Source organism: Neovison vison, chromosome 5 (assembly GCF_020171115.1).
Source record: "Neovison vison isolate M4711 chromosome 5, ASM_NN_V1, whole genome shotgun sequence".
Taxonomy (NCBI): domain Eukaryota; kingdom Metazoa; phylum Chordata; class Mammalia; order Carnivora; family Mustelidae; genus Neogale; species Neogale vison.
The window spans coordinates 63,166,125-63,193,097 of NC_058095.1; the positions used below are offsets into that span (position 1 = coordinate 63,166,125).

At 43.6% G+C, this 26,973-nt stretch overlaps 1 protein-coding gene across 1 annotated transcript; it reads right to left on the reverse strand.

Annotated features, from left to right (window-relative positions):
• Nucleotides 1-1,350: 1,350 nt before the first annotated feature.
• LOC122906780 (Golgi apparatus membrane protein TVP23 homolog B) lies at nucleotides 1,351-25,864 on the reverse strand. Its single transcript, XM_044249143.1, has 7 exons — nucleotides 25,763-25,864; nucleotides 20,645-20,727; nucleotides 19,015-19,159; nucleotides 12,942-13,031; nucleotides 11,495-11,626; nucleotides 5,019-5,147; nucleotides 1,351-2,456 (listed from the first exon to the last, which is right to left on the reverse strand). Exons 1-7 carry the CDS (start codon nucleotides 25,772-25,774, stop codon nucleotides 2,430-2,432), a joined length of 618 nt encoding a protein of 205 aa, XP_044105078.1. The 5' UTR covers nucleotides 25,775-25,864; the 3' UTR covers nucleotides 1,351-2,429.
• Between the last annotated feature and the right edge of the window lie 1,109 nt (nucleotides 25,865-26,973).

Below are 26,973 nucleotides of genomic sequence, written 5' to 3' on the forward strand. Positions count from 1 at the left end.
AAAAGCCAAAATAGTAACACTTGAACAAGAGAGAAATTTGTTTCTCACCTAGAAATTTGGACAGGCAGCTCAGGGCTGCTATCCCTGTCAGGGAGAACACAATCTCTACCTTATTTCTGCTATTCATAAACAGGTTTCCATCCCACAGCCCTAGATGGCTGCTCAGGCTCCATTGATCACACACCTACATTTCAGCTAGCAGGAAGGACAAAAGGGGATGGGGTGGGTAGACCCGTCTTTATTATGCTTTTTTGAATATTTATTTATTTATTTGTTTATTTATTTATTTATTTGAGAAAGAGAGAGTGGGAAGGGGCAAATGAGAGAGAGAAACTCAAGCAGACGCCCCGCTGAGTGCAGAGCCACAGGCAGGGCTCTATCTCAGGTCCCTGAGATCATGATGTGAGCCGAAATCAGGAGTCAGATGCTTTTTAACCCCCAAAATCCCTCTCTTTAAGACTACTTCCTGCAAGTGCATCCACTGGCCAGAACGCAGTCACAGGGCCACATCAAGATGCAGGAAAATCTGGGGCGCCTGGGTGGCTCAGTGGGTTAAGCCGCTGCCTTCGGCTCATGTCATGATCTCAGGGTCCTGGGATTGAGTCCCGCATCGGGCTCTCTGCTCAGCAGGGAGCCTGCTTCCTCCTCTCTCTCTCTGCCTGCCTCTCTGCCTACTTGTGATCTGTCTCTGTCAAATAAATAAAAATAAAAAAAAATTTTTTTTAAATCTTTAAATAAAAAAAAGATGCAGGAAAATCTGAGGAAAGTTGTGTGTTGCCATGTCCCTGCTAAGAAGCAGGAAACGGGCAGAAGGGAAAAATGGGACTTTGGGAAGTAAGTGGTAGATTCTGCACATGCATATTCCAAAATACAATTCCTATTTGGTTTAGGATTACAGGTTCAACTCATGACGCAGCTCTCAGAAACCATACCAATGTGGCCCCTGTCAGACGTCAGACTCTCAGCTCTAGAGCTTTCCGATTCAACACACATCTTTACACAGTATCCACTTTCCTCACCAGACGACTATAAGCAAAATGGTAAATAAACACTTAATAAACTAATGATTCCTAAGAAAGCAAAAGACATTCAGAGACAAATACTTCCTCTAAAAACCATAAATATCCTGGTGGGTCTTCCTGTCATCTGTGTTTCCTTGAACAAGGCACTCGATAAACCTAAAATCCCGTTTCATCAGCTGTAAACAGGTATCACGCATTACTGGTTTGTCGTCAGGATGGAAGGAGATTACACATGTTGAAGTGCTTTGTAAACAGGAGGGTTTTATACAAATATAAAGTTATGCACCTTCAAAGCTATCACTCCAATAAAGACACTTATTCAATTAAACATTTTTGTAAAATTTTTAACAATGTATAAATACATCCCACAAAATAATCTGTTGGTTAAAAGACACCAACAAACTTTACAAAACATACAACAGAATTTATAGACGCCTACAACTGCTTGTAGATTGTTACATATATTGCTTTAAGAAATACCAATAATACAAAGGCATGATTTACAATACCCCCATTATAGCAAGAAAAAAAATAGATTCATACAATAAAATGTCTTTTAGGCATTTATTATGCCAAGTATTTAAATGATTATTCTCACTAGGACATAAGAATAATACTCTTTTAGTGATAAAAGATAGATTTCATTAGGCCAAGGCCCACTGACAAGTTTCCAAGAAGTTCTAAAGTAAAATCTGGCTATCCCTTCCAAAACATAAATAGAACAGCAGCAATCTCTAAGAATCCCCTAAACAGAAACTGTGAAAATTCCATTTACATTAATAGGGCCTTAAGTACATGAGTTATTATAAATAAAAATAAAATTTAAAAACTAGTTAACCACTAGCCCAAATTTGGTTTCTACCTGCCTGTGAGTGCCTAAGATAAGAAGTTTCATCATGAAGTATATATTAACTTGTAAGATTAACAATTATCTCTAACTTACATGTAAGCCAAAGTGCTTACTTTTACCACAGAAGCAAAACCTTCTTCTGACAATAATTTACAGAAATAATACGGACACACCTAGAGTTCTGCAACAGACCGAGAACATCCCCTATATTCTACACATCCAGGTACAAAGGTCTCCATTACATACGTACATGAACACACTTTCAGTAATTTGGAATCTACGGACATTACAGGACTACGTGCACACATACATAACCATGAACCACTTTTGACAATGTTCCTGGCCACGCCATACTTCCATGCCCCAAAATGCTAAAAAGAGAATAAAAACTCTGTATGAAAACTACCTTCCCATTTTTTTAAAGTACATTTTAGAATGGAAAAACAAACCCAACACTCCTCTTTGCAATGTGTACTGAGTTCCAAGAGCCTCAGAGTCAAGAATCTCTTCAGCTGTTCCCCAGTGTAAAAGGACACACGAGCTTGCTCTCACTCTCTTCAGGAAGTCTGCTCATCTCCAGTGTTCTGAAAAAGAGAAAGAACTCCTTCAGACTGAGAACTGTTCTACTTGACATGCCAGCCTCCAAAGCACTAGGAAAACATTCCACGTCTGTAAGGAGGGCCAGCTACTACACTACCTTACAGAGCATGGCCCAATGATTTTAAAAATGATGGACATGCAGGGCACCTGGGTGGCTCAGTTGGTTGGGCGACTGCCTTCGTTCGGCTCAGGTCATGATCCTAGAGTCCCGGGATCGAGTCCTGCATCGGGCTCCCTGCTTGGCGGGGAGTCTGCTTCTCCCACTGACCTTTTTCCTCTCATGCTCTCTCTCTCTCTCAAATAAATAAAATCTTTAAAAATATAAATAAATAAAAATTTAAAAATAAAAAAAAATGATGGACATGCGGAGAAGTACATCAAAGGATCCCGAGATGTCCAGCAAGTCCGTCTCATGTTAAGCAGAATACCAGCAGCTTCCAGGTAACTCTCCTGACCCTACCCGTGTTATGTCAGGGTCAAGGTTCTATTTCCCTGTATTCAATGTCCCTCCCTGCTTCAGAAACACTAAAAATCCTAAGGGAAAAAACTATTCAATACGCTCTAGACAATTACCATACAGTGGACCCCTGCAACATCCTATCTGGGACTGTGCAAAAATACCTCAGGAAAAGAATCATGTCCCTACAAGATTATTCATTTTCTGGACTTTTCATCATATACAAGAGAAACTGTACAGTAGAATGGAAAGAACAATGAATTTCACAAGAACAGAGGTAGGTTAGGCCTTAGCTAAGTGTACTGTATATATATATATATTAGGCCTTACCTAAGTGTACTGTATATATATACTAGCTGTATATCCTTAAGAAGTCACTCAGTCTGTCAGGGCCCCAGCCATCTAAATGTAGTCCCAGGACCATGAGGATCATAGTCCCTGGACCACCACCCACCTGGGAACTTGCAAGACATGCAAATTCTAAGACCCTGCCAGGTTAACTCTGGGAGTAGAACTCAGCAATCTTTGTTTTAGCCCTGCAGGGGATTCTTAAGCAGGGTCAAGTTTGAAAAACCACTGTCCTATATAACATTACCTGCCTGACCTATTGCCCTTAACAAATGTGAGATATCCCAGAAAGTACCCCATCAAGTGTCCCCAAGTGATTTAACCACAACTATTCACCTATGAACAGTACTTACTCCATTGAAACCCCTGATTTAAATCTTCATAAAGGGGAACTAGAGTAAAACCTTTATGTTCTAAAAAACAATCAAACAAATCTGAGTACTCTAAAACAATCTTTAATGATAGAGTCTTATGTCTCTACTTGTTCTGACCATAAATCCAAAAATCATAACATGTTCTCTGAAACTTCATTTAGAGCCACCAGAATTAATGGAAAGCTACTGAACTTAGGTAGTTTTTTAGAATTAAGTTGTTATCAATGATAGTTTATCTCTGGTTTTAAAATAATTTCAGGGCAGGGATCCTGGGTGGCTCAGTTGTACTCTTGATTTCAGCTCCAGTCACGACTTCAGAGTCATGAGGTCGAGCCCCGCATCAGGCTCTGTGCTGAGCATGGACCCTGCTTAAGATTCTCTCTCTGCAAGGGGAACCTTCCTACACTGCTGGTGGGAATGCAAGCTGCTGCAACCACCCTGGAAAACAGCATGGAGGTTCCTCAAAATGTTTAAAATAGAGCTACCCTACGACCCAGCAATTGCACTACCGGGTATTTACCCTAAAGATACAAAGGCAGTGATCCGAAGGGGCACATGCACCCGAGTGTTTATAGCAGCAATGTCCACAATAGCCAAACTATGGAAAGAACCTAGATGTCCATCAACAGATGAATGGATAAGGAAGATGTGGTGTATATATATACAATGGAATACTATGCAGCCATCAAAAGAAATGAAATCTTGCCATTTGCAACAACATGGATGGAACTAGAGGGTATTATGCTGAGCGAAATAAGTCAATCAGAGAAAGACAACTATCATATGATCTCCCCGATATGAGGAAGTGGAGATGCAATGTGGGGGGTTTGGAGGGTAGGAAAAGAATAAATGAAACAAGATGGGATCGGGAGGGAGACAAACCATAAGAGACTCTTAATCTCACAAAAAAAAACTGAGAGTTGCCAGGGGAAGAGGGGTTAGGAGGGGGTGGTGGGGTTATGGACATTGGGGAGGGTATGTGCTATGGTGAGTGCTGTGAAGTGTGTAAACCTGGCAATTCACAGACTTGAACGCCTGAGGCTAATAATACACTATATGTTAATTAAACAATAAAAAAAATTATTATAAAAAAAAAGATTCTTTCTCTCCCCCCCTCCCTTGGCCCCTCCCATTTTCTTCTTTAAAAAATAATAAAAATAATACATAAATAATTTTCCCAAAGAAATAATAAATAGTAAATAAGATTTCAGGGCACTGACAATACATTTCTAGAAAGTCCTAAAAGTCAAAAGTAATTAACTTAACTTTATCATCATCATCTCACACTCTAAGTTTTTTAAGTATTTCCTAAAAAATCAAACTCTGTAAGAATTAGTCACTGACCCTCACACCCAGAAAACACTTACTTGTCTTAAAAACTGCTTTCCAAGATAAGATGTAGCCATGTTGGTTAAATTCTTCCTGCTGCCCACTTTGCACCTGATGTAACCATACAGGTTGGCACCTTGCAGCACCACACCCATGATAACCACCGCCTGGGAAAGAAAAAATAATCAGTGGTTACTGGCCTAAAATGGACTGACCTTCCTCTGTGTCAAAAAACAACAAAAAAAAAACACAACAAACAAAGCGGACCACCATGGGAAAGAGAAGGAAAAGGAAACTCATGGGTGGGACTTGTGTCAATGAGACTCCTTAACCTGACAGAACAGACCCATCCAATACCTGCTGAGCACAAGGCACTCACATCCGCCCAACATATATTAATTACACACATATGCTATACACAAGGCACCATGCTGCCCCCTGGGGACGCAACGAAAGGACCATTCTCTCTCTAGGATTTTCCATGGGTCTGCAAATAAAGATACAAAAATAAGTAAGTAAATGAGATTCAGAAGAGGCTAAAACGCTAATTATTCCTTTAAGAATTGTGAAAAAATGGTCAGGAGATCAAGCTTTCTCAGTTATTAACTGAGCATGCAGAGGGGAATCTCCACTCTAGGTGAGCGTGTGTGTGTGTGTGTGTGTGTATGTGACAACCAACCATCTTCTAGGAAAACAAGGCAGAGCTGGGAGACAGCAATCAGTGGTTGTTGGCCTCCTGTGAGGAGCAGGATGCAGGGAGAGCACTAGGAGGAAACACATTTTGGCACAGTTGCTCCTTCTTTATGGCCACATCTGGGAACCTACACATGACCCCACTAAGATCATTAAAGACAGTGAGTAAGAAACTCAAGCCTCCTCTTTAAAGATTACGGAAGAGGGGCACCTGGGTGGCTCAGTCGGTTAAGCGTCTGCCTTCAGCTCAGGTCACGATCCCAGGGTCCTGGGATCGAGTCCCGCATCAGGCTCCCTAATCAGCAGGGAATCTCCTTCTCCCCCTCCTTCTGCCCCTTTCCCTGCTTGTTCTCTCTCTCTCTCAAATAAATAAATAAAATCTTTAAAAAAAAAAAAAGATTATGAAAGAAAAGTTAATTAGGACAATGTGAGGAGGTCCCACGGTTACTCTAGAACAGGGGTGGGCAAAGTTTTTCGGTTAGAGCCTTTGCAGGCCATGTGATCTCTGTTGCAAACACTTCACTCTGCCATCCCAGTCCAAGAGCAGCCACACACAACATGTAAACACACAGGCAAGGCTGGGTTCCACTAAAAAGTTACAAAAGCAGGTGCTGGGCTAGATTTGGCACACAGGCCATAGCCAGCCAAGGCCTGCCCTAGAATAAACTCATCAACCCACCTGCTGTTAAAAGGGTCACCCGGGAAGTGTTTCTATGTGAAAAAGCAACACAGCTAAACAGAGTCTCTCACCAATCCACACTTACTCTCCTTAACCTTTAATAAGCTTATGTAGTTGATTTTAAGGACGTTAAAGGGTTTAAGTGTTTAATTAAGGAACAGATACAAACTCCTAGTAAAAGTGGAATTGCACTTGCTGTTTAAAACTTGTGTTTCAGGGTGCCTGGGTGGCTCAGTCGTTAGGCGTGGGATTGAACCCCACATGGGGCTCCCTGTTCTGAGGGAAGCCTGCTTCTCCCTCTCCTGCTTCCCCTGCTTGTGTTTTTTCTCTTACTCTCTGTCAAATAAATAAATAAAATTTTTTAAAAAACTTGTGTTTCACAGAAATAAATACATTAGAATTATACAAGGTTGTTAGTTACCTAAATAAACATAAAACTGTATTTTTATTTAAATAAAACTTCTCATGCTTCTCAAAGCAGGACACTCCTAACATGCTAGGGACCAGCAATCACAGACTGAGCATGGGTCCTACAACAAATTTTAAAATCTATTTGTAAGTTAATTGGGGCACCTGGGTGGCTCAGTGGGTTAAGCTTCTGCCTTCGGATCCAGTCATGATCCCAGGGTCCTGGGATCAAGCCCCGAGTTGGGCTCTCTGCTCAGCGGGGAACCTGCTTCCTCCTCTCTCTCTCTCTGCTTCCCTCTCTGCCTGCTTGTGATCTCTGCCTGTCAAATAAATAAATAAAATTTTAAAATCTATTTATAAGTTAAAACAGCAGACATCTGGTTTAAGGTGGTGTAGTGAAGCCTAACATCAAGAGCTCTCTATCCCTAACACAGAAGAGATTTTAAAAATACACAGGTTAAAAAGAGATTTTTAAAAATAGGTTTGGGTGCCTGGGTGGCTCAGTTGGTTAAGCGACAGCCTTCGGCTCAGGTTCAGGTTCCTGGAGCCCAGGAATCGAGTCCCACATCGGGCTCCCAGCTCCATGCGGAGTCTGCTTCTCCCTCTGACCTTCTCCCCTCTCATGCTTTCTCTCCCCCCCTCTCTCAAATGGATCAATAAAATCCTTAAAAAAAAAAAAGGGTTTAAAATAAAAGGGAAATAAGCTAGTACTAATAAACATTTAAAAAGGGGGAAGGGGCTGGGGGTCAGAGAAAGAACCAACTTGGTTCTGCTCTATACAACTCCTCTCTCTCCGAAGACCCTCTACCGGAAATTTCAGTGATGATCACTGCCCCCCAATATATTGGAGGCAGAAGTCCAAAGGAGCCAAACAGCCCTGAGAAAAAATTCAGACCCCTGCCTCCCAACCACCCACCACGCAACACAGGTACCTGATCCCAGCAGCCTGCCACAAGATGCCCCCTGGCGAGGAGGAGAAGGAGAAGCAACACAGAAGGACCAGCCAGCATCAAGCCCATGTTCTCAGCGGGAAAGGGGGGAAGACATTCCCAGAGACCCTGAGTAATGGGAGCCCAAACCACCTTCCTTATAACCTTACCCAGCTGTTTTAGGAAGTGGAACCAGTGCTAGGGAAGGACTGGGCTGACTCCCCCAGAGTGCTAGGGCTCCGAGGCCTCAAGCAGGAAGGTAGCACCAGCACGGCGCACACAGCCACCCAGGAGAAAGAATCACACAACCTTAGAGAAGGCAAAACCCAAACAAGCTAGTATAGAGGAAGCCAGAGGCCAGGCTGTGCCCTCCACCTCACACCTACACCTCAGGCCGCCAAAGCCAGAATTCTGGCCCTAGCTCAGAGCAAAGCCCAGATGTCTCAGATACCACCCGGAGACGGTCAAGGAGATATCGCCCGCACGAATCCAGCATGGAGAGGAGGTCGAGACAGAGCAACTACCACGAACTGAGCAACCTGGAGAGGGGAAGAGGGAAAACACATCCATGCAAAACTGTGGAGGAGGAGGAAGACGACGATGATGATGGTGGAGGAAAAGAAAATAATAAGAAAGGAATATAATATGTAAAAGGTGAAGAATCTATTCCAAAAGAAATACAGCCCACCAAAATAAAAGCATTTCTGGGAACACTGCACCCTACGAAGAACCCAGAGATAAGAATTCAAAGGACCATGAAGGTTAACACAGGACAAGAGGAGATAAAAACGGGGCTGGCAGAGGTAAGGAACTACAGATGGAAGCTGCTGCCACCCGCCCGCTGGGAGTGGCCCTGTGTCCTCGCCCCTGTGTTCTCCAGCATGTTCCACTAGCATAGAAACTCCACCAGAGCCTAGCTGGCCACCAACTGCACCTCAGGGCCTGGAACAGTCCTAAGAAGATTTGCATACCGAATAAGCAGGAAGGGAAAAAATGAAAGATGGTAGAGAGGAACAGATAAAAAACGACCCAACAGAGAGATAACTGGTCCCTCAGAATCCGAGAAGCCCAAAAATAGAACATAAATGAATGTAAACACTTGACAAAAGACAACCATCCTGATTCAAAGCAAAACCAGCATTGACATATTCGAGGAGTACAGAGTTTCCAGAAAAATCAACATAGAAAGGTAAATATAAGGATACTCTGGAATTTTTTTAGCACTCAAGAATTAAAAAAAAATAATTTCTTCATTCGGGGAGAGAAATGATGCACTCACTTACATGCAGGTTAAGTGAACCTGGCCTCAGATTTCTCTGCAATATTCAATATAAGAAAGTGATGATGTAATGTCTTCTAAAGGCTGCAAGAAAGAACCTTTGACTCACCCTGCCACATCATCAATCAAGAATGAAGTCGACTGGGGGTGCCTGGCTGGCTCAGTTGGTAGAAAGTGTGACTCCTGATCTCAAGGTGGTAAGTTAGAGCCCCGCTTTGAGTGTAGACATTACTTAAAAATAAAAATTCGTAGTAAAAAAATAAAAATAAAAGAATGAAGCCAACAGATTCATATTCTTTTTCTTTTTTTTCAAGTAGGCTCCAAGCCCAGCATGGAGCCCAAAACAGGGCTTGAACTCACAACCCAGAGATTAAGACCTGAACTGAGGTCAAGAGTCAGATGTTCAACCAAATGAGCCACGCAGGCACCCCAACAGGCTCATATTCTTAAATATGACAGAGCCAAAGGAAAATAGCACCTACAAATTCTCTGGAAAAAAAAAAATCACCCAACAAGGAAATTTAGCCAACCAGGAGGTAAAAGGAAAAGCTGCAGTTAACCCAACTGAATCAGTGTATTTAAATAGATCAAAGAATGAACACCCAGTAAGACACATCATTTCAAAAGGTCTAACTGTTAAACCTTGACAACAAAACTCATACTAGAGAAAATACAACTCAGGCAAGAGGAAGGGAAGAAACAAGAGAAGGGACAGAAGAATGTTTATCTCCTTCCCTTTCTGACAGATTCTAGAGGTCAAGAAAGAGGTTTAAACACCACACTTAAAACAACTAAAATTAGCCTGTAATCATCAGAAATCCAAATGTGGAGGCAGGACAAGAAGTGGGAGAAAGCATGGCTGTTAACTGTGCCATCCTTCACAGCAGGAAACCAAGACATACTACGTTTCCCAATCCACAAAAGAGGGTGTGATACAAACATTAAGTAAGAGAGACCTACTAGAAAAACTAAAAATACACAATAAACCTCCCAAATCCCAAAAGGGGAAGTATGTATATGAATACACAAAGAAAAAAAAGGCCTATATAGCAAAACAGAGATAAGAAAATAATTAAAATATGGGGAAAAAAATAAGTAAAGCCAAAACATGCCTGGAATTAATAAATGTTAAGTGAAATAAACTCAACTATGAAATGAACAAGAATCACGGTTTGGGTCAAGTGAGAGATTATATTTTCCAAAGATGGTAGCAATGACATCTGTTCCACGTGCTTTTCTAGAACTTTCACATTCCCCCCATCAAGCAAGCTACACAGCTTAATCCCCATTCCCTTGAATGTGGATGGGTGGCAAAAGTGATGATCTCTGAGCCTAGATTGTTGCCATGGCCTGAGTTGCATCTTCCCAAAATTCTAGTGTTGAAATACTAACCCTGCACCTCAGAATGTCACTGTATCTGGAGAAAGCGTTTTTAAAGAGGTAATTAAGGTAAAACGGGGTCACTAGGGTGGAACCTGACCCTCTATGACTAATGTCCTTGTAAAAAGAGATTAGGACACAGACCCGCTTGCAGGAAAGACCACATGAAGATATGAGGGAAAGACGGCCTCAAGCAAGCCCGCAAGCCAAGGAAAGAGGCCTCGCAAAGAAGAAATCAAACCTGCCAACATCTTGATCTGGGGCTTCTCGCCTCCAAAACTGTGAGAAAATGAAGTTCTGGTGTTTAAGGCCCTCAGAAGGCAGTACTTTGTTAGGGCAGCTGGAGCAAACTCACACAGTGAAAAGGGCAATTCAGCTTGAACTAAGACACTCCCAATGAAAGCTGTGACCCTCCACGGAAGCATTCTAACTGCCATGAGGCCACCATGCTGTGAGGACGCGCTACATGGCCATGCGGGGAGACTACGCCGAGAGGCTGCGGGACTTCACAAACAGGCGATGCCTCCAGCCATGCCAGCCACTGCCTGACTGCAACCACATGGACCCCAACCCACAACCTTCCAGACAAGCCCCACTTAGTCCCAGTTCCTGAACCAGAGAAACTGAGAAATAATTTTAAAAAAATTTATTTTTATTATAAGTTACTTTATTTTATTTGTTATTTATACTTTATTTTTAGCTTGATGGGGGAAATAAAAATTTATTTTTAAGCCACTACATTCTGGGAAGATTTACGATATACGCAACAGCCAGCCAGAACAAGTTACCAACTGATATTTCCAGAGAAGAGCCCTCTGTTAGTTCCAAACTAAGCTAAACATGTTTGACTGGAGCTTACTGAACATCCACCAAGATAATACTGTGATAAATATACGGTAACCTCTATACAAGGTTGGTTAAGTCAAAATTCTGGAAGGCCCTAGGAGAATCAGTGAAAAACTGGTGTTTAAGAGGATTCTGCTCTCCAGGTCTGAGAAAAGCAGAGTTGGGGAACAGAACTTGGGAAATGCATAATGGAGTTGCCTATTCAAGACAGGTCCCTAATGTTAACAGAGATGGTTGTTTCTGGTGATCACCCATCAGACACGCTAGGGAATTAGGACATCCTCACGGATGGATACTCACCAACCACTTCACTCTGAAGGAGAAGAGCGCGCTAAAGGCAAATATGACCCACAGCACTGGGCAGGCAATGAGTCCTAACCAAAAGATTCTTGATTCGGCCTCGGAAACAGTTTTACTCTCTTGAGCGGACACCTAAGAAAGAACATGAACTTAATAACCAGTACTGTAGTATTTATCAAAAAAAAGTTTCATATTTTTCATGAAAATACCGAGGTCTAAAATCTGAATAAATTAATAAAGATGACCCAAGTCCCAAGTTAGGAACCCCCTCCCCCAACCCCAAAGAACAGTTGACATATCTACCACTATTTAATTTTAGGAACTGGCTTAAATGTGCTTTAACTCAAGAATTTTTTTTATTTTCAGGGCAGAATGGACAGTCTGTCATGACACAAGACGTGGGTGAAGGTAAAGCTTGTTTCTGACGGGCTTCTATTCAATTCTTCCTGTTCCTGTACTGTTTATTAATAAGGAAGCTTTAAATCACACTATATGAGCTAAGCATCAAGACAATCAAGGCTACAGCCATCCTGGAGACTAAAATGTCAGGTCAAGGCCCAGAGAAAGAAATGGAATCAGGGGATTTTGGATGATGCCAAAATGTCTTAGAAATACCCAGAATTTCTGAAAATAAATAAATTGGAAAAAAAAATAAAAAAATAAAACTGAAAAAAAAAAAAAAAAAAAGAAATACCCAGAAATTTTGAAGGGTGGTGAGTTGCTTCCATATAGATCTTATAATATAAAGGAACACGGGCTTATCACTGAACACAAGACTGCCTTCTCAGAGGTGGAGCCTTGTCAAGGCCCTTCCAAGCAGAAGGCAAACAACTTAATTAGTAGTGTTCTCCAAGAACTCTGTCCTCTGCCTCCCAGCCAATTCCACAGGGAAACTGAATGCTCGCTACAGATAGGCAGGCTAACCCAAAACAGATCGGCTTCCCGAGGGTTCCCGAAGGCAGAGACTTAAAGAACACTGTTCTGGTTGATTCAGATTTTCTCTGTCTACTTGTAATCCCTCTTTTTCTTTTTCTCTTCCCTGCCCACATGAGGAAGTGGACCCATTGGAGCAAGGACAGAAGGAGCAACTTTGGAAACAGTTATCTGTTGACAGGGACAGATCCCTGGAGAGACCACGCACAGCAACACAAAGCCAAGGGCCCTCAGAGGTCCTTTTATCAGCAGCCCCTGATAAGCAGCTTAGCACACAGAAGAAACTCCCACCCAAAATCCTTTCTCAGGGGCTTCTTTCCCGTAAGTGTACTTCCAGTCTGAACTAGACAGAAAAAAAGCAGTTTTAGAAGGTCATCTGGTTTAGTGCCCACAGGCCAAGAGATCTGGGGTAGTACTTTTAATCTCTATACTTCACCCATAAATACTCAGATGTAATCTGTACATAATCTTTTGAATTGAGATTTTGCAGGGGGGAAAAAGAAGGGTAGTTTACCTTCCTGGACTCAAACACCCAGTGGCTTTTTCCATCTTCATCTATATGATTCCACCAACGCAGACCAACCATGAGTCTACCTGTGACATTCTGGTAAAGATTAATATAAACACATGCATTTTAAAAGCATTGTATAAAGAACTACCATAAGGTCACATCTTAGTGCAACATATCACAAACCAAAAAAATCTTCAGCTTTATCTCCCATAACATCCAGTTAACAAAGACCACCACACACCAGGCCTGGACAAAAAAAAAAAAAAAAAAGATAATGCAACAGCATGACCAACAGGGGTTGAGGTGACAGGGTAATAAGCATGTCACTAAACATCACCCTTCTTCCCCTTCTCATGAACTCTTGCCCTTTCTTCCAATTCCCTAATGTGTTCCTTTTTTTTTTTTTTTTTTAAAGATTTTCTTTGGAGAGAGAGTGAGAGAAAGAGAGAATGAGTTGGGGAGGGTGGGAAAAAATGGATAAAATGAAAAACTGGCAGTCTGGAACCCAGAGGAATGCCCTCACCAGAAGCTGACCACCCTGGCACCCTAACCTGGCACTTCTGGCCTCTAGAACTTTAGAAATACATTTCTGGGGTACCTGGATGGCTCAGTCGGTTAAGCATCTGCCTTCAGCTCAGGTCATCGTCTTCCTGCTCAGTGGGGAGTCTGCTTCTCCCTTGCCCTCTATGCTCTCCCTCTCACAAATAAATAAATCTTAAACAAAGAAAGAGAGAAAGAGAGGGAGGGAGGGAAGGGAAGGGAAGTTCCTATCATTTATAAGCAACCAGACTATGGGACTGTTAGAACATAGCAGCCCAAACTAATACAACGGTCACAGGCACTAGCCCTCATTTAGTACCTCAAAGGTACCAAACCCCTTCCTCTTACTAATGTAACAAATTGCTCTGATAGCTCTCTCAAGGTCTATTTACTGAACTAATATTTATTGAGCAATTACTCTGTGCTGCTAATAAAAATGGTGACCAACAGAAACCATCCCTGCCCTCAGGGAGCTTCAAGCATTATGTGGAAGAGAGGCAGTCGAGCAAAACAAAAACGCACTGCCACCAGCTGCAGTAAGTGTGATGAGGGAGACACCTCAAGAGGCTAGCCGGGAAATCTGATCTAAATTGCAAATCAGAAAATGTCTCCCTGGGAGTCAACTTTGAAAACAAAATTTAAAGGATAAGCAGGAATCACTCACTAATGTGGATTTCTGGTTAGAGGTGTTCACTAACAGATCCAAGGGTTCTGTGAACTTGCATGAGGAAAAAAAATGCTCTCTTTATCTTCACTAACTTTAGGCTGAAATTTAGTTTGTTTTTAAATTTTGAATGGAAACAGTAAACCACAGTAGAATTAACAGCATGTGTGACTCAGACCAATAAAAACCACAGATATTTTTCACATTGTATTACACCTGGTGCAGTTATCACAAAATAGTGCTTATGCGCATCACGGCTTGGGAAGCAATCAGATAGGCCTCTAGATCTTGTTATTTAATGCATTCATAAAGCAGCACAACACACAAAATCAGAAATTTCTCTTTTTAATGTTTTCATTATATCTCAATATAAGTGACTTTCTTTGTAATCTTGTGTATTTTCTTTCAAGTACTTAAAAGCACTCATGGGACACCTGGGTGGCTCAGTCATTAAGCGTCTGGCTTCACCTCAGGTCCTGATCCCAGGGTGCTGGAATCGAGCCCCGTGTCAGGCTCCTTGCTCAGCTGGAAGCCTGCTTCTCCTCCCACTCCCCCTTCTTGTGTTCCCTCTCTCGCTGTCTGTCTCTGTGTCAAATAAATTAAAAAGAAGTAGAAGGAAGAGAAAAGGATGAAGGGGGAGGAAGAGGAGGAGAAAGGAATGTTTGTAAATAAATAAATAAATAAATGATTGCACTTGGTAGCTTCATGAGATTGTGAAACCAGTGGCACAAAAAAGGTTAGGAATCCTGGGGTTAAGGTGATACGGCAGTGAGAACATTCCAGGACAAACAGTGGGCACAGAGCCCTAGGGAAGAAAGAAACATCTATGGATTTATGGGACTTCGTGACGGACCAGATAAGGAATAGAAAGAAGGGAAATCCTGCATATCTTGTTTGCTCAGGTTAAACACCAGTGATTCGAGGACCCAGGAAAGGGAGCTCAGATGGAAGTGCGACATCTTGAGGCCAGAAGGAATAGTGAGATTTCCCACAGGCTGAAGGTGAGGTCCTTCAAGACAACTTGCTAAGTGAAACTGTCAAGCAGACAGGTCTGCCCCAGTGAGGAGGACAAGCCTGGACTGGAGATCCAGGTCTGAGGGCCACATGGCTCATGGACAAGCAACTAAAATCAGAAGCACAGATGGTACTGATCAGGAAAGAAATACAGAAAAAAAGAAAAAAAGGAGGCTTCAGACCAAAATTCATATTGTAGATAATATTGAAAAGCTAAAGAGAGAGTCGGCAGTAAAGCCGTAGGGCAGCCAGGGGTCTATTTTACTGGCATTTTTGAACACCACCTCTTAGAATATTTCCAAACTCCTTTCCCATTTTCCCATTCTTTACTTTTCTGTTTTGATCACTAGATTATTTTCAAAATTTCTCTCTGGCTTATTGTTTTGTTTTTGAACCTTCTGGACCTCTAATTTTTAAAAAAACCTTTCTTCTACTGTTTTTCCTCTAAGTTCAGCCTTAGACACATTCTGAAAGTTTCAGTGTAGGTAAATAATCTGTATTTATAGTCTATTTCCTGTTTAAGCCACGAGCTTTCAGCAGGTTGGCTTTTGTTTGTAATCTGGATTTTGAAAAGCATTTTTTTTTTTTGTTAGTTTCTAGTTTTACTGCACTAGACTAGAAAATAGAGCTTTTCTGAGGAACTTACTTGGGTCTTCTTCACAGTGATACTTAATCAACTTTTTTAAGTGCTCCACAGAAGCGGAACAGGAAGGTAGTCTCCATATGTAAAAAGTTCCACAATATTGCTATTGTGTTGACCTCCTCATTTCATTCAGATCCTTTAGACCTTATTTATTTTTGTTGCGTTGATCTGTTAGACTCACAATAAGTTTTTCCCACCTTATCCTAGTGCCTCTAATAGTTTTTCCCCCATACATGATCTGAAGGAATGTCATTCTGTGAATGGGTCCTCAATGTGATTCATAAGATGACCTTCTTTGTTCCCTTAAGTATTATCTTACTTTCTATTTTGTCTGATAATATTACAATGCCAGGTTTCTTTCTGTTTCTATCAGGCTGATATTATCTTGTGTCCTTTTACTTTTTCTAATGCTGCCATTTTATTTCGATCTTTTAGTTGGGACTTAAGATTTTTTTTTTTTTAAAGATTTTATTTATTTATTTGAGAGAGAGACAGTGAGAGAGAGCATGAACGAGGAGAAGGTCAGAGAGAGAAGCAGGCTCCCCGTGGAGCTGGGAGCCCGATGCGGGACTCGATCCCGGGACTCCAGGATCATGACCTGAGCTGAAGGCAGTCGTCCAACCAACTGAGCCACCCAGGCGTCCCTTTTTTAAGACTTTATTTATCTGTCAGAAAGAGAGCACAACCAGGGGGAGCAGCAGGCACAGCAGGCAGAGGGAGAACCAAACTCCCTGCTGAGCAAGGAGCCCAATGCGGGACTTGATCCCAGGACCCTGAGATCATGACCTGAGCCGAAGGCTTAACTGACTGAGCCACCCAGGCATCCTAGGACTTTTGATTTTTGACCCAATCTTCAAATTGTTATCTTTAAAAAGAGATTTTAATCAAATTACATTTACTGTTATAACTAATTTGCTCCTACTTCCATCACCTTGTACTATGCCTTGTGATATTTAAACTTACTTTGTTTTCCTTCTCTTGCTATGTGAACCATGCTTTCATTGCTATCCTCTCCAACACTGTGGGAGACACACAACTTATTTTAAATTTTACTAAGTATTATTAAAGTTCTAAAACCATTTTTTAACCTCTTTTAACCACTATCAGAAAAGGAATAAAACAAAAGCCCCATAGAGGCTATAAAATTTAAAAATTTTTTAGTATTTTTATCTTTGGGGCACCTGGGTGGCTCAGTCCTTAAGGTTCTGCTTTCAGCTCACGTCATGATCTCAGGGTCCTGGGATCAAGCCCCACTAGGGCTTCCTGCTCTGTGGGAGGCCTGCTTCTCCCTCTCCCACTCCCCCTGTTTGTTTCTGTCTCTTACTGTCTCTCTCTGTCAATAAATAAAATCTTTAAAAAATATATATGTATTTTTATCTTTCATTTGTCTCTTTTATAAGTAAGTTAAAATAAAATAATAATAAAATTAAAAATAAATCTCCTTCTGCCAAATGCACTGAGATTTATAATGATTATGATGTATCTCTGTTCTAACAAGGTTCTGAACTGGATCTACCTCTTTTACCAAATCCATTTAACAATCTCCCTATTCTTGACCTCTTCATTTTGCATTGTATCTCAACGACTGGGATATCTCTAAGTAATTCTGTCACAGATAAAAGAGTGACACTTTATAAGCCCTTTTTTAGGAAGGAAGGAAGGAAAGAAGGAAGGAAGGATAAGTTTATTAGAAAATATATTTTTGGGCCACATGCTTTAAAACCCTAAGCCCAGAAGGATTTAATTATTTTATTGTTAAGAACTGGGAAATGACCAGGAAAACCAACCAAAGGCCCTGTTCTATTTGGCTAAGCAGAAATTACATAATAACAAAAATGCACATTCCTCAAAACAAAATTGTGACCAGGATACAGTAAACACTACAGAGCATAAAGCAACAAAAGAAATTCAAAGAAATACGGTACAAAAGAAAAGCCGGGGCGCACCTGGGTGGCTCAGTGGGCTAAGCGTCTGCCTTCAGCTCAGGTCATGATCCCAGGGTTCTGGGATCAAGCCCCACATCAGGCTCCCTACTCAGTGGGAAGCGTGTTTCTCCCTCTCCCACTCCCCCTACTTGTGTTCCCTCTCTCACTGTGTCTCTCTCTGTCAAATAAATGACTAAAATCTTTCTCTAAAAAAAAAAAAAAAAAGAAAAGCCGAAATAAAAGAAATCTTTATAATCTTCATTCTCCGTGTTTTGCGGCCTGTGGAAGCTGACGACCACTAAGACAGCCACTTCTGGTGTCTGAAAGAATCAAGAGGTCTAAAATGGCAGGGCTGGTAGCTGCAAATGGATCTATAACATCTTCCTGGTCTCTGAATCAATACACATGTCTCTGAAATCCCAAAATTAGCTTTGGTCTTTGTTGTTGTTGTTATCTTTGACTTTTTTTCCCCACCACTTTACTATGAAAATTTCCAAAAACAGAACAGTCAAATTTTACAGTGACCACCCACATACCTACCACTAGAGTCTACGTTTAATATTTTACTAGTTACTTTAACACATGTCCACCTATCGAGGTACCTGTCTATTCATCCATCTTCCTACCTATCACTGTTTTTGAGTTTAAAGCCATTTCTTACTACTTCCTATCCCTTCCAACAGGGTCTCTCCACCTCAGCGCTATGGATATTAGAGGCCAGATAATTCTTTGTTGAAGGGACTGTCCTGTGCATCTTAACATGTTTAGCAGCATCCCTGGCCTCTACCCACGAGATGTCAACAAAGCACCTCCCCCAACCCCAGCTGTGACAATCAAAAATGTCTTCAGACATGGATAAACGTCCTCTGGGGGATAAAATTGGTCCTGGCTGAGAAACACCTCCCTAAAACACACAGCAGCCTTTGCAAAGGGTGCGCATTCCTTAAGAATTTGTGTGTGATCTATCCTGGGCCCTTACCCAGAAATCACACACAGTACACCTACAGGTGTGGTCTGAATGAGAAGCAGTATACAGGCTTTGCGGCTGCTAGTCACATTTTGTCTGTTTAATTTTAAAGCTGACGTAGTCTGACATAGGCACAGACAAGTCACCAGTATAATAACCCACATGTGATCTGATGATATTAACACAAAATGAGGGCCAAGGTGAACAACAAAAAGATACATTAACACAAATCCAAATTGCTAAGGATCATTTTTTTTCACGGTTCATGCATCATTCAATCTTATCATATCAAACACAATTAAAATAAAAACGATCAAACCTACCTTGACTGCCCAAAAGTCACATGACAACAACAAGATAATTGTCACCATACAGGCAATAAAGCTGCTGCTGAACAATTCACAGAGAAGATAGACTACAATTGCACTGACGCGAAAGAATAAATGGAAAAATGATGCCACTGGGTGTCTGAAAACCAAAACATAACAAAAGAAATGCAATTACATTTCACCACAGGTACTGCAGACAGAGATGAACAACGTTTCAGCCATAACATAACCATGCAGAGTTTTGTCAAAACAAAAGAGATGACTGGAGGAAGAAGCAAATCGCCTACTTTTCTGTGTTTGTAAGTCCCCTTTTTGACTAGGCTCTGCTGTCACAGAAAATACACTAAGGAACCAGGACTTTAACATCTTACTGAATATAAACTTTCACAAAACATATAATGAGAAACTTTGCCAAGCTTGGAAAATTAAGGAAACTACACTCTTGGGATTAAATCCTATTTTCACATAAAAAACTAATTCGGGAGTGCCTGGCTGGCTCAGTCAGAAGAGCATGTGACTCTTGATCTTGGGATCATGAATTCAAGCCCCTTGTTAGGCGCAGAGATTACTTGAAAAATAAAAATAAAAGAATTCCTGGGCCCTCAGAAATCACTTCAGGCTTTAAGGCAAAGTAACTATCCAGTAGACTTGTTTTTGCCTTTTTTTTTAAAGATTTTATTTATTTATTTTGACAGAGAGAGATCACAAGCAGGCAGAGAGAGAGGAGGAAGCAGGCTCCCTGCTGAGCAGAGAGCCCGATGCGGGCCTTGATCCCAGGACCCTGAGATCATGACCTGAGCCAAAGGCAGCGGCTTAACCCACTGAGCCACCCAGGCGCCCTGTTTTTGCTTTTTTAACAGCTTTATTGAGGTATAATCCACATACCATACAATCATATACTTAAAGTATATACACCAGTGGTTTTTTTGGTATATTCACAGAACAGTACAATCATCATCACAGTCACATTTAGGACTTCTTCATTACCCGCAAAGGCAACTGTATACCCACTGGCAGTCCCTCTTCATCCACCCCGAACCCCACCCCTCTCCAGCCATCAGCCATCACTCATGTCCCGCTATCTCTACAGATTTGCCTATTGTGGACATTTCACATAGATGAAATCATACAATATGCGGTCTTTTGTGCCTGACATCTCTCACTCAGCATGCTTTCAAAGGTCAGGTGGAATTTGATTGCAGTAAGTGAATTTCTTTAGAGGGAACTAAACTTGGAATAGAAATATGTCTGGCTTGACATGTTCATGTTATTTTGTAGATAAAAGACGTGATTCTGAAGTTCACACAATAAATCAAAACAGAACAGGTCTACAGAAACTAAAGAAATGGTGTGTTTCTATTTCTATGGTGCAGCTTGAAGTACAAACATCAGTGTTCACAAAATGGATTCACAGATGTGAAAACTCAGCACTGAGTACAATTCCATAGGCCAGTTATTCTCAAAGAAAATCTGAAATGTCCTCTTTGTCTCAGACCAAAGCTCAAACTAGCCATGTCCACTACTCACAAGTATGGAACCACCACTCTGCCCTGAATCCCATCGGCTGGCTCCCGCCTACACACTGAACAGCACCAGGTACTCACATACTCTTACGTCTTCCTACCTGATCTTGGATTTTTTTGGTCTGTTAGCTGTCTCCTCTTCTGCATCAAACAGGGAAACATCCTCGGTGTCATCATTACTGTCCTAGCAGGAAAATTGAATATCCATGAAGCAAGATGAAATTCGGTACTCATGTGCCTCCTACACACAAGGCAGCGCGCTAGCCCAAATGGTGGACAAAAGACAGACATGGTCACGGACATTGGAGGATTGACAAGCTAGGGAAAGGGCACCCCGGGATCATCTGGCAACTAGCCATCGCTCCCCCGCTGCTGAGTCCCATGAGAAACCCCTGGGGTGTCAATGATGCTCCCGCAAACTCTTGGCTGCTCTCTCACCAGTTGCAGAGAAAGCAGAGACCATTGTGGGACACACCTGATGCTTTTGGCTCCTTCACGAAATCACCTGCCTGCACCCTTGTTTCCCTGAGCTCTTCTCACCATTTGTATCTCACTCTATCCACGGTGAAAGCAACTGTTGGGCTTGGAATCTCTTCTTTTCCTGCCTCCTCGGGGGGTTTCCTCCATCAATTTCCCCTTCACTTACACTTTCTTGTATCTGCGAGTCTTTCTACTGCATCTTTCCAATCGGCAAATGAACTTTTTCAGAGATCATTTATTGCTTGAAAAAGATGTTTTAAAAACCCTAATCCTGATGTCCACAATAGCCATAATATGGGAAGAGCCCACATGTCCATTAACTGATGAATGGCTGAAGCTGTGGGGTGTGTACGTACGTGTATACACACAATATTACTCAGCCATCAAAAAGAATGAAATCTTGCCATTTGCAACAATGTGTACTGAGCTAAAAGGTATTGTGCTAAGCGAAATAAGTCAGAGGAAGACAATTATCATATGATCTCACTCATATGTGGAATTTAAGAAATAAAACAGATGAACACAGGAATGGGAAAAAAAATAAGTCAAAAACAAAGAGGAAGAGTGCCTGGGTGGCTCAGTCAGTTAAGCAAGCATCTGCCTTTGGCTCAGGTCATGATCCCAGGGTCCTGGGACTGAGTCCCACATAGCTCTCCCTGCCTAGGAGGGAGTTTGCATCTCCCTCTGCCTATGCCCCTCCACACTGCACATGCACGTGCACTCTTTCTCTCTGTCAAATAAATAAATAAATAGAATGTTGAAAGAAGAGAGAGAAGCAAACCATAAAAGACTCTTTAACTACAGGAAACAAACTGAGGATTGCTGAAGGGGAGGTGGAGGGATGAGGTAAATGGGTGATGGACATTAAGGAGGGCACGTGATATAATGAGCACTGGTGTTACATGCAACTGATGAACCACTGAATTCTACCTCTGAAACTAGTAATACTGTATATGTTAATTAAATTGAATTTAAATTTTAAAAAAACAAAACAAAAAAAAAAAAAAAACCCTGATCCTGAACCTCCCCTTCCATCTTTTGCTCTCCTCCCATGGCATTCCTCCCTTTCACAGCCTTAGATTGGAAGTGTGGCTCACACCTCAACTCACCGTTTCAGCCTCAACCACAACAAACCTTCCTTGACACCTGACCTAGGGCCAGCCACCCACCACTCACCTGTCCTAACCTCATCCCTGCCCAACTCCAGACCCTCATGTACCCATAGAGCCATTCTCTAACAGGAAGGTCACACCATGTCATTCCCCTCTGCAAATGTTTTCAACAGCTCTCCTACATGTATCAGGTAAAACTTAACTCCTCCATGTACAGTACAAGACACGTCATGATCTTCTGACTCTCCCTCCCACCGGGCAGTGCCACAACACTGCTATGACATGTTCTCTGAAAACACCATGGCTTCCCATCTGTCTGCCTCTCATGTGTGTTCCCTGCCCAGAAAGCTCTTCCCTTCTCCATCCCCTACATAGTTCACCGTCAGGCAACAACAGATCTAGCTTTCAAATTTCAGCTAAAATACTGAAAGAGCTGAGACACTCTCCCTGCAACCCCCAGGCCTCCCACTTCCCATGTTCCCTGAGCACCAGGACGAATGTCCACTTGCGCAACTATGTCAGGGTATCTTCAGGTCTCCAAAGACTACCTCCATCTAGACTCCAAGCCACTGGAGAGCAAGGAGTGTCACTGCATTGTAGTAGTGTCCAGCACAGCACGCGGCCAGGCAGTACCGTATTTATCGAAGGCATGAGCAAATGCACAAAGGAAGCAACTGCAGGCTGTGATCGGAGTCGGGAGAAATACAAGTGCAAATGGGAGCACAAGGAAGGAAGAGAATCGTTTCTACTCCAAGGTTCTGGAGGAGAGCGTTTGTGCTGGGTGTGGACAGAGCAAGGAGGCCTCCTGCTCAGTCCAGTCCCTTGACTAGGTAGATTTTCAAAGGCAGAGAGTGGAACAAGTATATGCAGCGAATGGCCAAGGAGCCCAGAGACGCAGTGTGTGAGCTAAAGGTGTGTGATGTGTGACACATCTAAAGATGCAGATGTGTGAGCTAAAGCTTTAAAAGGAAAATGGGGGCGCCTGGGTGGCTCAGTGGGTTAAAGCCTCTGCCTTCGGCTCAGGTCATGATCCCAGGGTCCTGGGATCGAGTCCCGCATCGGGCTCTCTGCTCAGCAGGGAGCCTGCTTCCTCCTCTCTCTCTCTGCCTGCCTCTCTGCCTACTTGTGATCTCTATCAAATAAATATATAAATTCTTTAAAAAAAAATAAAAGTAGAAATGACAGATTTTGCTGATAGGCTGAATATGGGGTACGAGAAAACGAGTTAAGGAAGATTCCAAAATTTTCGCCCTGACGGCTGAAAGTGCAGGCACCAAGACAGACTCTGAGCACACCAATATCTATAGATCAAAAAGATGAGAAGGAATAAGCACTGGGGTTGAAAAGGAAGTGCTCAGGAGTAGGAGCTGAACCAGGAGGTGGTGTCCTGGAAGCCAAGTGAATAAAGTGTTTCCAGGAGGAAGATCAGATCAACTGTGTGAAATGCTGCTCACAAGTAGGATGAAAACCAGAGACCACTGTCTTTCGAGCGAATCATCAGTGACCACATTAACAGCAGTTTCAAGATGGCAGAGGGAAGTGGGAGAAAACCAGACTAGACTGGACACAAGAGAGAACACAAGTAAGAGACAAGTATAAATAAATCTTAAGGAACAAATGGGGGGGAGAGTTGAAAGGGTACATAGAATGAAGTTTTTCAAGACAAGACATTAAAGCACATTTACATGTTAACTTAAACAAGATTTTTTTTTTTAAGATTTATTTATTTGACACACCAGAGAGATCACAAGAAGGCAGAGAGGCAGGCAGAGAGAGAGAGGAGGAAGCAGGCTCTCCACTGAGCCAAGAGCCCAATGCAGGACTCAATCCCAGGACCCTGAGATCATGACCTGGGCCGAAGTCAGAGGTTTAACCCACTGAGCCACCCAGGCGCCTTTTTTTTTTTTTTTTTAAGTAGGCTCCACCCAGCAGAGCCCAACTCAGAACTCTTGAGATTAAGACCTGAGCTGAGATCAAGGGTCAGACGCTTAAGCAACTGAGCCCCCCAGGTGCCCCTAAAGCTTTTAAAAATGGAAAAACAAACAAACAAACAAACAAAAACCAAAAAACAAAAAAACACCTGATACAGAAGAGCAAGGGGAGAATTGCTGGAGTACTGCCTTCCAGCAGACCAGAGTGCACAAGTAGAGGGCATGGCCTAAGGGTGGAGCACAGACAGGAAAAAGAAGGCAGGGGGCGCCTGGGTGGCTCAGTGGGTTAAAGCCTCTGCCTTCGGCTCAGGTCATGATCCCAGGGTCCTGGGATCGAGCCCCGAGTCGGGCTCTCTGCTCGGCAGGGAGCCTGCTTCTTCCCTCTCTCTCTGCCTGCCTCTCTGCCTACTTGTGATCTCTCTCTATCAAATAAATAAATAAAATATTAAAAAAATAAAAAATAAATAAAAAAAGAAGGCAGAGTCTATGGGAGATCATGAGCACAGATGCAGGAGGCAGATGGTGTGAAATTCTCTTCTGATGCCTTCCACTTTTCCGGTGACATGAGAATTAGAGGACAGGGGGAAAATGTGGAAGGTCTGAAGATTTCTTCTCAGGAGCGGCCCAGAAGGATGGGAGGGTGAGGAACTTATGCGACTGTGGTGATGACTGCCTGGCAGCATTAAGAGACCGCGCAAGTGAGGTTCACGGTCACACACTTAAAGTGGGAACAGTCAGTACGGTTGCGTGGTGCCCTTAAGCCTGGGTGCAGGTTCTGAAAGCCGCATCTAACCATCATTAGAACTTCTTCACTCAAGCGACCTCCTCAGTGGTCTTTCCTGATCATCAATTCTAAAGGTGTCCTACTTCTCAAATTCTTGCTATGACATCACTATGTTGTCGCTATCTTTACCTAACTCCGCACCCCAACGCATCCACAAGCCCCCAACCCCCGGCACCATAAACCTGTCTGAATCGTTCACAACCCTATCCCCAGGCCCAGAACAGGGAGTGCCTGGGCCACAGCAATCCCTCAATAACAACAACAACAACAACAACAAATACCTATATCCTTGAGGAAAAGTGCACTATAAACAGTAAAAAGGTTTTAACACGGGAAGAGATTATTAAATTTGTCGTACTCATCGCTGGTCGTCAACCTGTAAACAGTCATTAATTCTAAGGGGACAGACGTGATCGCCGAAGTGATAAGCAATCACCACTAGTGTCACTTCGGCAACGGACACTTGAATGCTAGGGCCCTGGCGGGGTCGTCTACTCCCACAGGATCGCGGTGCACCCCTCAGAGTCCCCGACCGGCTGGGGAAAGCCAGACCGCCAGCAACTTCACTTTCCGCAGCACAGCGCCCGAGCGACTCAGCACCCCGCGTCGGCTGGCACTGCGCTATGCACACACCCGTGCACACCCTGCACATCTGCGCTGTGCCGCCGACGCGCAGCCTGCCATCCTCCGCCTCCACAAAAGGTCTCGGGGCTGCAGGCGGCGCTCCCCAGACAGCCGCCCGCGGCCCTCCGCCCACTCGCGCCCCCCCCCCGCCCCCGGGCTCAGTCGGCTAGTGGGGGCCGCGGGTACTACGGCCCTGGGCCGCCAGACTCGCACCCCTCGGACCCCGCGGACCCCGCGGACCCGGCGCCCAGCCACACCCACCCTCACAGAGCGCCCCCAGACCCTCACCTGCTGCAACATGACTGCCCTGCACCGGCCCCACTTCCGGGAGCCACATCAGCGTCGCGGCTGACGTGACCTGGTCGCCACAGGAGGGGAGGAGCAAAGCACAAGCCCAGCCCACCCCACTTCCGCTTCCAGGTGCTTCGCGGAAGGCGGGGGGAGTAACGGGGGGGCGGGACGAGCTCGGGGCGGAGCGCGAGGGAGGCTGGCGTCCCGCCGGCGGGACGAGCTCGGGACGGAGCGGGAGGGCTAACTGCGGCCCCAGAACGGAGCGAGCATGTGGGCGGGGTTTCCGGGGTGGGACGAACTCAGAGGGCGGGGCGAACTCGGGGACAAGGCTAGCGCGAGGGTGGTGGGCGGGTTAGGGGGCGGGGCGACGTGGGGGCGGGACGTCCGGGGCGGGGCGGGCGGCCCAGGGGCGGGGCGGGGGGTTGCCTGGGCTAGTGCGTTTAGTGGGCGGGGAAGCGCGGACAGTGCAGGGGCAGGGCAGGGTCGAAGCTGGAACCAAAGACAGGCTTGCTTCTAACAGCATCAGAAACGCTCCCCTACGCTCGGTCAACTTCAGGGTGAAAGCTTTGTGGTTTGGCACGTGGGAATGTGGTTGCTCGCATTGGTATACCCGAGAACGAGGGCTGTGGGGAACGGGCCTTACTATAATAAAGTTGCATTTTGTTTGAATGTTTTACAACATGTGTACCTGCATTATTTTATGTGTACCTTAAATTATAGAAGCAACTGAAAAAGATAAAGGTGCTCTTGCGAAGAGGTGGAAGGGCATTAAGAAGAAACCAGGCAGAGGACTGTATACGATGGAGAGTTCTGGGGTTTTTTTAAGATTTTATTTATTTATTTGACCGACAGAGATCACAAGTAGGCAGAGAGGCAGGGAAAGAGAGATGGGGAGGGAAGCAGGCTCCCTGCTGAGCAGAGAGCTCATGTGGGGCTCCATCCCAGGACCCTGAGACCATGATCTGGGCGAAGGCAGAGGCTTAATCTACTGAGGCACCCAGGCGCTCCACAATGGAGAGTTTTATCGTGGGAGGAAAACAGGCCAGGAAACAGGAATAGAGGTTGAGGGCATGGGTTTGAGTCCCCAGTTTTCCAGGTACCCAGCTAACTTCAATGTACGTCTTCCCTCAGTTGTAAAGTGGGGATGATAATGGTATCCAAACAGGTTCAGTGTGCTTAGTAAATAGTGAATGTAATTCTTAACTACT

Coding starts and splice junctions, on each gene's coding strand:
- LOC122906780 (XM_044249143.1), bottom strand. Junction 13,032..19,014: donor GTGACTTTTGGGCAGTCAAG/GTAGGTTTGATC, acceptor AATCTTTACCAG/AATGTCACAGGTAGACTCAT. Junction 5,148..11,494: donor CCTTCAGAGTGAAGTGGTTG/GTGAGTATCCAT, acceptor TTTCTTTCCCAG/GCGGTGGTTATCATGGGTGT.